Source organism: Phalacrocorax aristotelis, chromosome 12 (assembly GCF_949628215.1).
Source record: "Phalacrocorax aristotelis chromosome 12, bGulAri2.1, whole genome shotgun sequence".
Classification (NCBI taxonomy): Eukaryota; Metazoa; Chordata; class Aves; order Suliformes; family Phalacrocoracidae; genus Phalacrocorax; species Phalacrocorax aristotelis.
Genome location: NC_134287.1, coordinates 8,864,261 through 8,880,761, shown reverse-complemented (window position 1 = coordinate 8,880,761; position 16,501 = coordinate 8,864,261). Strand labels below are relative to the sequence as shown.

General features: G+C 44.3%; 1 protein-coding gene across 4 annotated transcripts in view; it reads right to left on the bottom strand.

Annotated features, from left to right (window-relative positions):
- Positions 1-16,501, bottom strand: part of WBP1L (WW domain binding protein 1 like) — a 68,263-nt gene that overhangs the window by 23,778 nt on the left and 27,984 nt on the right. The window contains exon 1 of one of the 4 annotated variants that reach the window (XM_075108091.1): positions 1,012-1,263. The exons of 1 other annotated variant lie outside the window; for it this stretch is intronic. In XM_075108091.1, the coding sequence (XP_074964192.1) occupies positions 1,012-1,051 (40 nt within the window). In that variant the 5' untranslated portion in view covers positions 1,052-1,263. Of the gene's footprint in view, positions 1-974; positions 1,264-16,501 lie in introns of those variants that run through there. 2 more of the 4 variants (XM_075108086.1, XM_075108089.1) reach the window with 2 other exon arrangements.

The following is a 16,501-nucleotide window of genomic DNA, read 5'->3' as shown; positions in this document are numbered from 1 at the left end:
AACTGTTTTCAGTTCAGCGGGGGGGGGGGGGGGAGGGGGGGGAAGGGGGGAGCTGCATTTCACCAAAAACTGAACTGATAAGGAAAAAGAGACAGCACTGTTTACTCAGCAGTGTGCTGTAAGTCCTTTTGCCTTCATTTTTAAACAGCTGAAAGTAGGTAGTTTAAAACACGCTACAGTCTGATCTTGAATTTTTACTTCTAAATTAGAAACTGCAAGCAGCACTCTGATATCATGCAATATCTATTTATTGTGGATTACAGATCCCAGCAGTGCTGGAAAGCGTTTACAGTTAGATTCCCCTCCAGACGTGCCTCCCAGACCAAAAAAAGGGTTTGCTCTCCCTGAGCCTAGGAACACATAGTTGGCACCTCCTCCAGCGGGGAGCAGCTGGGCAGTTGCTACCGTTTCTCATTCCGCTCAACATTACCAGCTATTAAATTATCCCAAGTTTCTTGTTCAAGCTCAAACTCTCCCAGAACAATTAAAAAGTCACCAAGCTGGGGGTCACAGCACATTTTCCATTTGGTGACCTTTGTCAGAGATGAGATATATACAAATGTCTTTTTTTTTTTAAAACTCAGTTTAACACTCAAAATACTGCCCACACAAGAAAACAGTTCAAAGTTTGGCATGTTTGTAAGCAATGTAAACACAATTCCATATTAAGGACTGCGGAAAGTACCCAAGTCCCAACCAAACAAAAACTGCACAGGAGCACGACACAAAGAGCCACCCTGCCGCAAAGACTACAACAACAGAGCTTCTTTGCCGGCTCGCAGTTTTGCTCCTTCCTTGCTAATAAAAAGCGGCCCTCACGCTACCATGCTCCCTGATAAAACGCCACGGGTGGGGAAGCGCTGTTTGTACAGTTCTGTTTTGGGAAAGTCAGAAATCATTTCCTTGGGGGGGGGGGGGGGGGGTGGTAAGGGGAGGGGGGAAGTAAAATAAAAGTAGTCAGTCACATCCTCCACCTGAGCAAGGAGCTCCCACCACACCGAAGCTGGTTACCTGTCCAAGACCCAGGAGGAAAGGCATTCTGCAGGCTCATCCTCCACACCAGCGCATGGGAAGGCAGCAGTTTAAAGCCCCACAGTGACTATTTCCTCATGTCCTGTGGGCAGCCTCCTTCTCTGATCCTATTTAAACCAGGGCTTCCTCGGCTGGGAATGCTAAGTAAACAGGGTCCTGGGACACTGCATGCACTCGCTGGCTCCCCCTCCTCCTCCTCCCACTCCCCGTGACATATCTCAGACACAGCCCAGCCGGGGTGTTTGCAAGAGGGAAATGACATCAGGTCGGGCAGTTCTGAAAAAAATAACAACAGAAAAAAACCAAACCAAAAAAAAAAAAAGAGCTCTGAACCTTCAGAGAGCTGCTGGGTAACACCAGGTGGTGTTAAACCCACTGCAAATGGGAGCTGCGTGCTGTTGGGCAGCACTGCCTGTGCGGGACCCCGGCAGGGAGCTATGGAGGAGCAGAAGCGCTCTCCCCCCTGAGAACCGGATGCTGCAAGTGAGGGGAATCTACTAAAAACGTTGGCAAGAGCCAACAGCTCCTCAGCAATGATTAAACCTCGCTAAGCAAAAATAGCCATTTAATCTCTTTTTGAGGAGAAAGCTAAGTTTGATGCTCCTTGCTGAACAGCACTGGAGCCCTAGGAGCAACCACTGTGGTTTCTCTGAGTAACTCCAAGACCCCGGTGACCTGGGTAAAGCCTTTGCAGATCCAAAGCACTCCCATGCCTCCTTCTGCCTGCCACCACAGCTCCATTTTTTCTGAACAACTCTTACAGCATTGTTCAACTTTCAGCCCCTCCAAATAACAGCCATCCCACTAAAGAAACAGCAACAACTCCCCTGATTTCAGTAGGCTCAGGACTGGGCCTCTCCAGCATCATACAGGTGACAGGAAAAGATTTTTAAATGACCTCTCCCCAAGGAAAACGCGAGTAGCCCCAACAGAACATTTCTCATTCTACTCGAGCTCATTTCACATTTTCATGCCAAGGGGCAATTAAGCCTTATAAACAAATTTATCATCTGGTGCCCAGGATGGCATGTCTTGTTTGTCCTCTCCCAAGCAAGGAGTACAGCAAGTTCCACAGCGGTGTAGGAGATGACACTGCAGAAGGTAATCTAAATTTAACTCCATTTTCTACCTCCACTTTGAAAGTTCAGCAACCTCTTTTTTTTTTGTGCTTCTCTTTAATCAGCAGCTGTCCTCGTCTGTCGGGGGACACTGGGACACCACCACCACTCCATGCCCCAGGAACAGCTCAGAGTTCACCAAATCCCTTTTTTAGCAGCAGTTTTAACAATAATTTCAGGACTTCAGAAGAAAGAGAGAGAGAGAGAGAGAGACCACATATAATTCTTACAAATGCTAATTTGCAACAGCAGGAAAAAAAAAAGATTAAAAAAAGGAAAGGAAAAAAAAACCCAACAGAATGCCAGATAGCTTGCAGCAGTGTCAGGAAAAGACACCCATTTTCCACATGTCAAAACCCCTCAGTGACCACTGCTGCTGCCTCCTCCCAGCCCAGCCCAGCCCGGGGGTGTTTCCCAAATAAGAACCCCACTGTGGGTGTCCTCTACACAGTTAGGCTGTGAGACTATACACAAGTCTTACTTATTTTTACATCAACTTAAAGCCACCATATAAACTTGCCATTTAAGGTAAACACATCTCTGTTTTTCCTAAGAGAAAACAGGCACATAAATGATTTCCTGGAGGATACAAAACATCAGCGTTAACTAGCATCAGCCAGGCAACGGGATTTTCCAGCTTTTGTGCTCTTGGATCAAACAAACTCTCAACCTTTGCTTTTCCAATTCTATGGACAAACACCAGCAATATAAAAGGGCAGCTTTCTGTTTTAGTAATCTGTTCTGTGGCCTCATGCTGTCCTTTGAAATATCCGATTTTGGCTGTTGCTATCCAGAGCCCTGGACTAGGCAGATCGCAGGGCTGAGCCAATGCAGCAATTTCTAAATCCCTACTGTCAGAAGGAATCTAACTTCAACCACCCGCCTCTCCCCCAGCACGTACTCAAAAGGCGAAGCGTCATTCCAGATCTAAGACAAGTCGTGAAGGACTATCAAAGGCAGTAACTTTACTAAAAAGTACAAGCATCCTAATTTATGTGTGAATTTAGCACTCCTGGAAAGACTGACACAAAAAACGTGGTTTGCAAGCAGGCATTACCACATTTGACTGCAGCAGCCGCTGCCACCCTCTCTTGCAGTCTCTGAGTGACAGTGGCCAGGAACATGCTCCACAAATTCTGATATTGGTAACAATGGAAAAAGCTCTGGAGAGGGGAAAAAAAAAAAGCTGGGCAAGTCAGCTCATAACCTTTTAATACCCTAATCAATACACTCAGAGCCTTTTCAAAACACCTAGGTTCTCCTCATCTTTGCAATTGCTTTGGATATTCCAAGTGGTGTAATTTTACCCCCACTCTTTTTTTTTTTTTAATTCATAAGTACTTGCCCCAATGCTTTGTCCTGCAGTAATGACTCTCACAGACAGTGGTTATGAACAAACAGTTCCTTTCATCAGGAGTGAATTCACCACCTTCTAATCTGACTTTCATATTATTAGCAGGTGGGAACAGAAGTCTCCATCCATCTTCTCACCCATTCATTACTCTGTACCTGTTAGCTATCTTCTTATAAAATAAATCAATCTTCCCCATCTTCTTAACGTAAAATCTGTTCCCAAAGCCTTCAGCTGCTCATTGCCCATTTCCAAAACCTTTCTCATTTTCTATTGCTCTATGCTTGGGGGAAACTAGAGCTGAAATAATTATTATTTTAATGAAAGCAAGAGCAGCTCTAAGGCAGGCTCAGCGTGGGTTTCACTTTCTTTATATGAACCTGGAGTTTCAACATCTGCAAAGGGCACCCATCTATGACACCAGAGTGTGTCTAACACAGATATAGTGAACAGAGTGAAGATAAGTTTTTACAGTTTCTCTGTAGATGAATCTCTTGAGGTCTCTGAAAAGTCAGGGCTAATGTCAGGGCAGATTATGGCATCTACATTATTTTGAAAATTTCCTTGTTTAGGCAGCCACCATCCATCCATTTTTGGCACATCAGTGTGGATCCCACTACAGGATAATGGTGAGCAAGTTTCTTTCAAAAAAGAGGCAATAAAAACTTCTAGGCTTTATCAGTCTGTAGTACTGCTCTCCTGAACATGCCATCTGCCCCAAAAGTGATGTCAAGCAAAGGATGCTGCTTGGCAAGTTCACAAGCCCAACACACACTGTGCCTCATGACCTTGGATATTAGCACGTAGCTAAAGTAGATGATGAAAGTTGGTTGAGCCATTCTAGAGTCCCTTTCCTTGTTTGATGAGAAACGCTTGCAAGCAGGTTTAGTAACCCAGCAAGATAAAATAACCATTTTGAAACCCCCCGAGGAGACAGCTTGACCTTTAGATGATCCAGTTATGACAACACAATTGGAACAAAATTTGAAGTTGTGTAGCTCAGATTTGTCAGGCTACTCTCAGCTGCTCTGTTATTAGAGTCCTAGGCAGGGAGAGGTTTTGAACAGTAAATACGAGTGGTGTGTAATATCCCCATGGTCTGCAGCTATATATATACAGGTTGATCATAAAGTTGGAATAATTTTATCTAATGACTCTTCCACTTCTGCACTCTGTTATTTTCATGTTGGTAACAGGAGCATCCCTGGAGCATCAGCTATCCATTTTCATTAGTTGGCCCACACCCTTGGGTGGTAGAACTGAAACTACACAGGTCTGTCAGGCACTCAAAGCAAACTGTGAAAGAAGCACCCTGAATGAGGGCGACTTTGTCTTTCCCCGTCCTGGAGATGGCTCTGGGAATAAAGAAAAAAAGGGAAAGGCATATACAGAAAGGCATAAAACCAGATCTCTCTCTAGAATAAGACAACATCCAGGAAAAAACAAGCTTTATCTGCCTTCACAGGAAATGTCCTAAAGGAGCTTGTTCGCTAGCAAAACCAGCATGAGACATTGGGAGATCACCAATGCTGAACATCAATGCAATGCTAGATCTGCCTGGAAACCATTTCTGGCTGGCCATCCGCCTGCAAAATCTGCCCACTTGTTGTCAGTTCCTGAAGAGTAAAGGGCAATTTCCCCACTCTAACAGCACCATTACAAGAACAAGATGACTTTCCAATACGAGGAGCAGGTGCCCCAGCTTCATGTAACATATAGCATTGGCACTGCCTACAAAGAACGTCAGCAACAAATTCCAGAGGACAAACAGGAGCAGGTCAGTCTGATAACTTCCCAGTACCTACAGGACCTAGAGTAGATACTCTATTGCTTCAGGGACACGTGGTCCAAAACAAAGCTTTCAGACCTGTTCTGTCTAGTACTACTGTATTATTTAGGAGTGGGGTAAAGTGGGTGCCGCAATTTGTGTGCAGTTCAACTACAAAGCAAGGACACTGAAGTCACTTCCATTTGTCCATGTTTGTCAGGCCAAAGCAACTTAATAATTGTTTAGAGAGAGCAAAGAATAACTGCACGAAAAAACACCATACACATTGGAACTGTCTTGCGAGCGAGTGCTGCAACTAGTCTGCTGGATCAATGAATTTTAATGTACAATGAAGCACAAGGGCTTGCAGTGGTTAGAATCTGTCCTTGGACAGGTCTCTCTTCCCTGCAGCCTGTCACTGCTTCTGTCAGCTCAGTGGTTTAGAAGTGCATGAAACTTACTAAGTCAAGATAAGCGAATATCAACCTCACTGCTGTCACCTTTGTCTCTGAGTAACTAGTTAACCAGGGAGAGTCTGAAGACTACACTCTTCAAAACATGCTCAGTGTTGCAGAGCGCCCCAATGGCAAAGCTCATGCTTGGTTCCAATCGAATCTTCATTCCAGCTGAATCCTGGACAGCAATTGTTGGCCAAGTGGGCAAGCGCAAATACATGCCACATCCTCCACCTGAAAGCCATGCATGAGCCCTTAACCAGAGGAGGGGGCATTGCAGAAGAAGCCACTACTACTCTGTCACCTGGTATTTCAGCAGAAGCCTGTCCTCCACTTTTCATATGTGGATGTAGAAATACCAACAGTAAAGCCCTTTCCTTTGCTCTTCTGTAAAGCAAGCAACCTCTCCTCCGAAGCTGCTTTCTGCATTAAGCTCTCATAAGAAGGGCACTCAAGAGAGGGCAGGGAGCAGACAAGGGGTGGATGTGGAAGAGATAACCAAGAGGAGTCCTCTCCAACACCCATCTGACAGAGGAGACAAAAGAGGCCGCATCCAGGCTGTTCCAGACACTCCTACCCACTCTGCTGGTTAGCTGATGGGAGAGTGGTGGTAATGAAAAGTCCAGGCTCCTTCTCTGAAACCAAAATAGTTTTTGCTAACTGTAGCTTGAAATTTCCAGCCCTCAGTGACATTGTTTCCCACTGCTTTTCCCCCAGGGAGGAGCAAATGATAGCCACAGGTCCAGCAAGCTTTTCTTCACAGCAGCAGAGTTGTGGCCACACCAATGTAATTGTAATGCCAAAGACTATTTGCATCATCTATTTTGTATGACTGCTGTTTCAACACCCAGGGCTGCCATTCAAGCCCAGAGGTCTTAAAAAGCTTAAAAGTCCTTTGCCACTGAGGCAAAGGGGGACTAAAGAGTTGAAATTGCCCTAATCAGAGGTGACACTAACTGCTTCAGCGGAGACTGGGTCGATTCTGTCCCTTTAGTGTTCCCAGGTTTTGGGCACGGATGTCAGGCTTCAGTTTTTGTCTCGAGTGGGAAATGAAGTCACTGGAAAGCCTACTCTGCTTCCTCCAAGCCTGCTGGGAAGGGGAAGAGGAGGAGGGAGGGGGGAGGTCAGCCGTTAAACATTTGACAAGACTGTCTCCAGCAGGGCTAGAGTGTCCAGGGTGGTACAGGGACACTAGCCTGGCTCCTTGCTTTTTGGCACTACAGCTTTTGTTTTCCTTATGCCCGTGTATGCAAACTGGACCTTTGGTAATGGCTCAAGAGGAGACGATTTGCTCCAGACAGGGAAGAAGGCAGAGCCTGCAGACAGTAACAAGATCCCCTAAACGTGGAATCAAGATGATAAGTGTCTGTTCTAGTTTTAGAGTCTTGTACCATGTGGGTACCAAAAATACAAGCTGTGTGTGTCCTTTGGTCACATCATCATAGGAGACAGCATTATACCAAAGCTGCTTACCAGCACAACCTTGATGGAGGTCTTGGATGCCCTACTCTTAGAAGCGCTATTTGTTTTCTCTCCAAATGACAGCAACTGACTATTTTTAGTGCTCATCTCATGTCTGCTTGGCATTTCCCTTGGGCCTTACCCTTTTTTCACAGTGTTGGTGCCAGCTCCCACGAAGCATTTTTTTGGTGCCAGAGGGGCTGATGCCAAGTCTGTCTGTCTCGATGCCAAAATGGCAGCTGGCTTTATTGTTGAGACAGGATTTGCCAAAGCTAACAGCACTAGTGCTGGGGTGACTAGCATTGATTTTAAGGTTTTCTTCTTCCTTACTCTTGTATTGCTTCTAGATTTCATGGGAAACTGCCCTGTATGTACAGCCCCAAGCACTTTCCTACTATTACCCCTCGACTTTGCACTCCAGGCCCTGCTGTGGTACCTACATCCCCAACAATAGGTCACAGTTCTGGGTTGCACAAATGATTGGGTTTGCGGTACACAAACCACAAACAACTGGTTTAACCGAGTCTTCTTCCTCTTAAAAAATACATGTGGATCACAATATGGTACTCCCAAAATAAAAAGCCTGTCAATTAACCCAATGGGCTCTGCAGTACCTAGAGATTTATAGGATTTCTGTTAGCTAGCAAAAAAGTAAGCCCATGTAAACTGCTACAGGTAGGCTGAGGCTAGGAGTTTGTGGTTAGACCCTGGCACAAACGTGAGGAAAGGCCTTCCACATGGCATGGTCTGACTAGCAAAGAGACAGGAAGATTTCTCGTTTTCCAAAATGAGCACTAAACGTCACGTACACATATCTTCATACAACCAAAGCAAAGAATTCAAGGAAACCACAAGTTTAACTATTAAGAAATCTCAATGTCACAAGCATTTAAAAGATCACAGCACAACAGTATTAAAGACATCACTCTTAAATCGCTAGACAAAATTCTAAGAGAGCTATCAGATCTTAACCTCCACAGTTAAAAACTTCTTTAAACTTGCAACTTTAGGGAAAACCACTTCAGAAAACATCTTAAACACAAGCTCGTCTTTCCTAACTTGAATTACTGTGTTGCTTGGGATCTCTAAGTACTTGGAAAAAAACCATGAACTCATGTCTATTTTGAAATTATGAGTAAACAAAAATAAGGAATAAACAAACCAGCACAGTGCATGGTTTAAGTGCAGTTTCAAGCTGAGTTTACCCATGTCTGTGAAACAGCTGGAAATACCAAGCCCAACCTCCCTCATGTTGTAGTTACTGGTTCTGCTTTGGCCCACATCTTTACCAGGAAAAGAAGAAAAAGCTCCACAAAAGTCCACACATTTTCTTGCTCTGCCAACCGGAGGGGAGAGCTTTTGGGATTGCCTCAAACAGGAGGACCCTCAGAAAGCATGATATAAATAACGCAGAGAGCTCACAGATACAGGTTTCCAGGTACAAATAAAGTTGGTTTGATCCAAGCACATAGGAAAAAAATTCAATGCCTCCCATCACCAGTTCCCCCATTCTCCTGCATTTTCCCTCTCTGCAGCTAATTACCCCAACTGTAAAATGAGGAGAGTGCCAGAAACTTTTTTGAGATTTTACAACCATTGGACTCTAAATACAACTAACTGTTATTCTTTCTATGCCTAGCAGAACTGCCACCAGTTACCCAAGTATTTCCTGTTCGGCTCGGCTCACCTGGAGGCCGCCCCTGGGACAGCCAGCACTTATGTAAGGTACAGGCGCCTGGGAGGAAGCGATGTCCAAGTGTCATGTTTCAGCATCAGCCATGATGTTACGCAGTTTGCGCTTTGCTTAAGCATTAAAAGTGCTGGTGGCACCTAGAATCACAGCCAGTTTCTAAATTTCAGCGACGTACCTGCAGGACAGGTGGTTTTGCCATTCCAGAGGCAGATACCTTCAACACCCTGCTGTCGTGCTCCCCGACCTTCATGGTATCTGTAGACTTTCCCCCTTAGGTATACAGGCAATGTGTGCTCCCTTTGTGTGCATAAATGTGCTTTATTTCATATAGTTTAATGCCCAATAATTAAAAACTCATTTCAGCTGTATCTTGGGAAGAAGCGCTCATCACCATAACCTGCTTTTATGGGTATTATCTTATCCCAACTCCTATAATTTCCCTTAGTGCTTGTTATTCCACTGGCAGATAAAGCAAACACTCCCCTGGCTGTAGCAAGGCTGAAGGAGGAGAGGGTGACCCACACTGCTTTACCTCTTTCACGCATTTCTCTGCAGTAAGGCTGCAGAAAAGAGAGAACGCTAAGTACTTGCTTTCTCCTTGCTAAATTCTGGCTTCCAGACATGCATTTGCTCTAGATCACAGTACCAGTGGCCTCTTACACCTGCAACCATTGTTTTCGTTTAAATTCACCCATACCATAAATCAAATAGTGCATATGCATCTGCATCAAAAAGTCAAGTCAAAACCTGACTGACATCCTACCTTTTTACAGGAAGGTAACTGGTGCTAATCAGCATGACTACAAAAAACCAGTAAATCTTAAAAAAAAAAAAACCAACAACCAACCAAACAACTCCGCAAACTGTAAGAAGCCAGTTATTTTCTTTTTCAAAAGGTGAACAATATACATGTCACCCTCAGCACTCAGAAAGCTCAAAGACCTGTGGGTGATTGTTGAATGAAGAATCTCTAACACAAGGAATAATTTCAGTTTTTAGTAATACTCACTTCTGACACATTGTAGGCTCCTACAGTAGTGTTCTTCCCCTGAAGCAGGTAGTTTGGGGAGTAGGAATTCTTTGGAAAACCAGGACCAACCCTCCTTTCCTGGAAACAAGTGAGGAAACTGCCCACCGATTCCGCTGCAGAGACCCAACCTGCATCTTGTAAATTCATCAGACCATTGAAAGAGACATCATCCAGGTAAAAATCCATAAAGAACTCAGGGATGGACAGCAGCATTTGTGAGCAGGATTTAATTACAGATTTAATTACAGACTGGCCATTGGACTGTCCTCCTTTTAGCACTTGTTCCTTAACAGTCTTCAAATGTCAGGGCTGTTCGAAAATGAAAGGTGCAAACGCAGAGGCACAAGGCTGAAAGGCTTCTCAAGAAGTCACCCTGTCAAACTGCTCTGGGAATGATTTGCTGAACCTAAAGCATCAACATTTCTCTAACCTATTCTTAAGATGACTGCAATCACTAATGTTCCCACCATGTCAACAGACAATGTACTCCTGTGCTTGATGCTCCTTAAAAATTAGGATGTTCTTTCCCATTAACATTAATTCAGACCTTAGTGCAAGATAAGGCAGTAATTTCTTCTCCATTAAAAAGAAGAAAACCAATCACAGTCATCATCTTATCTCACCTGCAAAAACATTCCATTCCTGTATAAGCTACTTTCCGAAGGGAAAAAACATGTTTTTTTCCATAGACTACAAGGATTACATCATAGCTCTACTGCTCTTCTTAGCCAAAAACTTAAACCCATCTTAAAATGTGTGATCCAAAATGATGCCCATCATTTACTAGTATGGAGTATTACAAAAATACCTGTATAGGACACTTCCATTACCACGTAATTAAAGATTTGGTGGGTTTTTTTGCAACAACTGCACTCAAATTCTCATTCCAAAATCCCAGGCTCCCTCTGTTTGACTTTCTCCATTCAATAAGTACTCTGCACTTTTCCTTCAGGAAAAGTGAAAAAGGCTTCAAGACTATTCAACTATTTCTTTAAGTAGTTTTCCTGTCTTAAAAAACACACACAACCCTCCATTAGCATCTCAAGTGCTTTCTCTTTGACTCCCAAACTGTTGGCATGGATGATTATATCCCACAGAAAATGAAGTTTTCCACTAAATAACAACAATGCACCATGTGAGCTTTGCAAAACAGAATCTGGCGGTCAGAGGAGGGAGCTGAGAGATAGGGAAGAGTTTGTTTTATGACACTGTAATTGAAGAAGAACTGAGAGACTGATAAAAGGGAACATCCCACTTCAGAAGATACCAAAAGCTGAGTGATAAAGTATAAAGTCAAGCAGAACAACTAATTGGGATGTTTTATGCATGTTGATAAGAACCAAAACTAAGAGTCCTTTAGGTGAACTATCCTCATTATAATACTAAAAATCACACCCATAGGCTGGAAAGCCCCCTACCCAAACAAGCCCCTTACTCTCTGAGCATGCGTGGCAGGTGAAGAAAGAAAGAAACTAACCACTGATCAGCTGGGGTATGGGAATATTGGCTGTGACTGACACATTGAACTGTATAAATACCTTGTAGTTCCTTGGTGCCGTGTGCTAGCTTTGTGCAGTTACCACCTAGCACCCATCTTTGCACAAACATGAAACGAATAAAATACCTCCTCTGCTCTGTGTGCATTTTGGCGCTCTGCACAGCGAGTGAACAAACCCGCTTTTGGGAAAACAGTTTTGGTGACCCAGATGGGACCATGCTAAAAGCCTTGCCTGGATCGTCTTGCCATACCCAATGGGGAGAAGCGGACCGACTGGACTCGGCGCACACTGGCCTATTGATTGGGGCCTCCTCTCCTGCAGTCAGCTAGTGAGCAACACAATGGTGCAATGCTGTTTGAAAGAGGTATTTTAAGGGGAAAAGTGGGGAAGAGCGAGACCTTTTAAGGAAGCAGTGGGAGTTGGTTTTTGTATTAGCTCTGCATAAGACGCATCAGGAGATACATAGCAGCAGCAGCGCAGTTTCAGTTCTACACGTTGTATTTGTAATGTAGGCAGAAAATATCTTGCTTTCTATTTGGAATTTGTTGTGTATTAAATGTTGGTTTCTTTTACAGTACCAAATTGGGTTCCACTGCTTCCGGGAAGGCTTTTCTTTGTTCTCCCATAGGATGCATCATAAAGAATTGGAGTAAATTTGCAGGGGACCCCATGACTAAGAATAAATTAAAACGGTATTGCAGTCAGTGGTGGCCACAATATCAGTTGGAGGATGGAGAAAGGTGGCCTGAAAATGGTCTTTAAAATATAATGCTATATTACAGCTATGCTGTTCTGTTGAAGAAATTAGAAATGGGACAAGATACCATATGTTGATTTGTTCTTTATGTTAAGAGACGACTGAGAAAATAGAAAGAAATGTGGTCTGGTGGATTCAAAACACCAGAATGGAATATATTCTTTAATCAAGAAAAGGGAAAGAAGGAAAGAGAGAGTTGTGCTGTACTGACTGTAAAATGAAAAAAGGATATAGAGGAAGATACTTGGCTGTTGGTAGCCCCTCCAAAACAATTGGGATTGGAGTCTGTAAGTGAGGAGGATTGTAAACATGCTCAAGGGACTTACGGCTGGGGTGTCAAAAAACACATCTGTCATACTAATCGTTGCTTGGTCTTGTGTGTTGGACAAGTAAAACATCTGTATTTAGATAACATAGGCCTTGGATAGATTTAGAGGCAGCCTATTGAACACGCTTGAGATTTCTGCCCTGCTGTGGAAAAGATCAAAGCACAGTGGCAAATTATGCCAGTGCAAATGCCTGAAACAGAGGCAAAACCAGTAGGTTTGGTGATCCCCTAGCAAGGGCCAAGCTTCATGGTGCCTGTGTCCCTGCTTGTGTGCTGCTTCAGGGATCCCCCAGTTGGTGAGGTAAGGAAAATAAATTTACTCTTTGCATTTCAACCATGGGTTTGTGATTGTTCCCGTGTCCTGCCTGTGCTGGCTCACACATGTGGCGTAGTCAGCAGGATCCTGAAACACCCAGGCCATGGCTGGCAAAAAAAACCTCAGGGACTGGGGAGGCCACAATGATGACTCCCCGTATTCCAGGACGGCCCAGTACTGAGCACTGGATCCTATGGCCACTTTCCTGGCTACATTGGCTCCACCAGAAGCATGGCTTGAAACAGATAACCAGGCAGCGGTTAGCCAGCTCAGACAATTGAAACAGCTATGCATGGATTGCCATGGAAAGCGGAATCAGATTCTTCTCGCAACTTAGTGGGGAGACCAGGATGGTTATTAGCTACTGGTCTTAGAGCTCTTGACCTTGAAGTTGTTGCATTATGGAGTAAAATGAGAGAACTGGAAAAGGAAGTCAGGACTTCAGAAAACACAAAGACGATCACACAAGAAGTAATTACTACTCAAGCAGAGCAGTGCCCAGCAGGTTTGATTGGAATGTGCTAGATCAAATCTATAGCTGTTTCTGCTGTTTAGCTATTAATGGGCAGGCTTCTGTGCTGGCCATGGGGCTTGCTTGCCTTACTGTATGTTAGAATCTTGTGCTCATTAGTGGCTGCTTTTTTGCTTTTGCTGCTTGCTGTACTGCTGATCATTTGCTGTGTCTAGGAACATTTTGGTAACAGCAATGGCTCACGTGCAGGTTACAGGATCCAATCCAGACAGGGTACCAGTAACGAGAAGTATCAAAATGTAGTTTTTGAGAGGAGCACCTACCTCACTAAAACCCTTGATTATACCAGCAGTGACAAATGCAACAGGTAATGCAGGCACCCTAGCAAACACCTTGAGAAAAATTGGGGCTGTAGTTTTGGGACCATCTGTTCGGGTGGTGAATAAAGGAAAGCTAGCAAAACCAAAAGGAGCTACAGCACAAGGAAACAAATGCGGAACAATCTTGTACAAGCTGGTATCCCATGATCAGAAATATATGGGATGATAACTAGCTGTAAGGGATCTTTAAGCAAGAATAAGATAAGTGTTGTTGGTGCTACAGGGAAAAGAACTTTGAGGCCGTTTTTACAGCCTACGGAGCTCATGATTGGGAATACTAAATTAACACATTAACTCCTCTAAATGCTGGAATGTCCTTTACCATTACTTAGACGGGATTACTTAGAAACTTCTCTGAAGATTCTGTCCAGTTACATATTCCCCCAGAGAATGCATGGAGAGCCCAGTTGTGCCTGCTAACTGAGAAGGATCCTGCAGAAGGAGGAAATATTCCAGGTAAGTATGAGATACGGTAATACCCATGGTGTGGTCATCAGGAATGCCGGGCTGAGCCAACAATGCAACTCCAATAAAAATAAAACTAAAACTGGGAGCCCAGACGGTAAGAAACAAACAATACCCTATTAAACTGGAAGCCTGGAAGGGATTAGAAGTGGTGATAAATTCCTTTTTAGAACATGGACAATTAAGGGAATGTCAATCAGAATATAACACTCCCATTTTGCCTGTAAAGAAGCCTCACTCTCAGCAGTATACATTAGTACAAGATTTATGAGAAATTAAGGTGAGAACTATAGATGTACACCTTGTGGTCCCAAATCCATATACCCTCCTCACCTTAATTCCTGACAGTAACACTTATTTTACAGTGTTGGACTTGAAAGATGCTTTCTTTAGCATACCTTTGCGTGAACAGAGTCAGACCATTTTTGCCTTTGAATGGGATGCCTCTCTGTTGGACTGTCCTCCCCAAGGGTTCAAAAATAACCCCACATTGTTTGGTAATGCATTGGCAAAGGAATTAGAGCAATGGCACATGGAGTATAATGCCGTAACACTGCTACAGTATGCAGATGACTTATTGGTTGGTTCAGACACCTATGAAGAGTGTTTGGAAGCCACAATCAGCTTGCTCAATTTTCTGGGTTCAGCAGGTTACAGAGTTTCTAAAAGGAAGGCCCAGATAGGAAAAGAGAGGGTCCAATATATGGGATCTGAAGCGACAAAAGGACAGAGAGAATTAAGTGCTGAAAGAAAAGAAGCCATCTGCAGAATTGCTGTACCAACCTCAAAGAAAAGATTAATGGGATTTTTAGGTATGGCTGGGTGGTGTCAGCTATGGGTCCCTAATTTTGGACTAATTTCCAAGCCGTTATATGCTGCCACAAAAGGAACCGAAGGGATTCTAGAATGAACAACAGAATGTCATAAAAGTTTTGATGAAATTAAGAGAAAATTAAAGGAAGCCCCTGCCTTAGGGCTTCCAAATCTGAAAAAACCCTTTCAATTATATGTATATGAAAGACAACAAGTGGCGTTGGGAGTGCTGACAAAAACTGGGGAGCTGGAAAAGATCAGTGGGATACTTTTACAAACAGTTGGATGAGGTTAGTAAATACTGGCCTGCCTGCTTGAGGGCAGTACCGGTGACTGTAGCCTTAACTGAGGACAGGCAAGGAAGGAGAGGCAGTGGGGTGGCTCTGCATGTTAGGGAATGTTTCCATTGTACAGAGCTCAATGATTGTATTGGTAAGGTCGAGTGCTTATGGGTAAGGATGAGGGGAAGGCCAACAAGGCAGATATCCTGCCAGGAGTCTGTTATAGACCACCCAGCCAGGATGAAGAGGTAGATGAAGCATTCCACAAGCGGCTGGCAGAAGTCTCACAATCCTAGCTCGTTCTCATGGGGGACTTCAACTTACTGGACGTCTGCTGGAAATACAACACAACAGAGAGGAACCAGTCTAGGAGGTTCCTGGAGTGTGTGGACGATAACTTCCTCACACAGCTGGTAAGTGAATCTACCAGGAGAGGTGCCTTGCTTGACCTCCTGCTCACAAACAGAGAAGGACTGGTGAGGCATGTGGTGCTCAGAGGTCATCTTGGGCTTAGCAACCATGAAATGATAGAGTTATCTATTTTCAGCAAAGTAAGAAAGAGGGTCCGCAAAACCATTACCATGGAGTTCTGGAGGGCAGATTTTGGCCTGTTCAGGGCACTGGTTGGGAGAGTCCCTTGGGAGGAAGTCCTGAAGGGCAAAAAGGTCCAGGAAGACGCAGGAGCAGGCTGTCCCCACGCGCGATAAGATGAACTGGCAGAGATCACCGGCCTGGCTGAACAAGGAGCTTTTGTTGGCACTCAGGGTAAAAAAGGAGAGCTTACCACTTTTGGAAGAAGGGGCAGGCAACTCAAGAAGAGTACAGGGATCTTATTAGGTCATGCAGAGAGAAAATTAGAAAGGCAAAAGCCCAGCTAGAACTCAATCTGGCCATTGTTGTAAGGGATAACAAAAAATGTTTTTACAAACACATTAACAACGAAAAGAGAGCCAAGGAGAATCTCCATCCTGCATTGGATGCAGGGCAGGGGGCGGGACACATGGACATTGTCACCAAGGATGAGGAAAAGGCTGAGGAACTTAGTGCCATCTTTGCCTCAGTCTTTAATAGTCAGAGTGGTTATCCCCAGGGTATGAGCTGGAAGACAGGGATGGAGAGCAGAATGCAGCCCCCATAATCCGGGAGGAAGCAGTTTATGATCTGCTGAGCCACCTGGACACTCACAAGTCTATGGGGCTGGATGGGATCAACCTGAGAGTACTGAGGGAGCTGGCAGAGGAGCTCCCCAAGCCATTCTCCATCATCTATCAGCAGTTCTGGT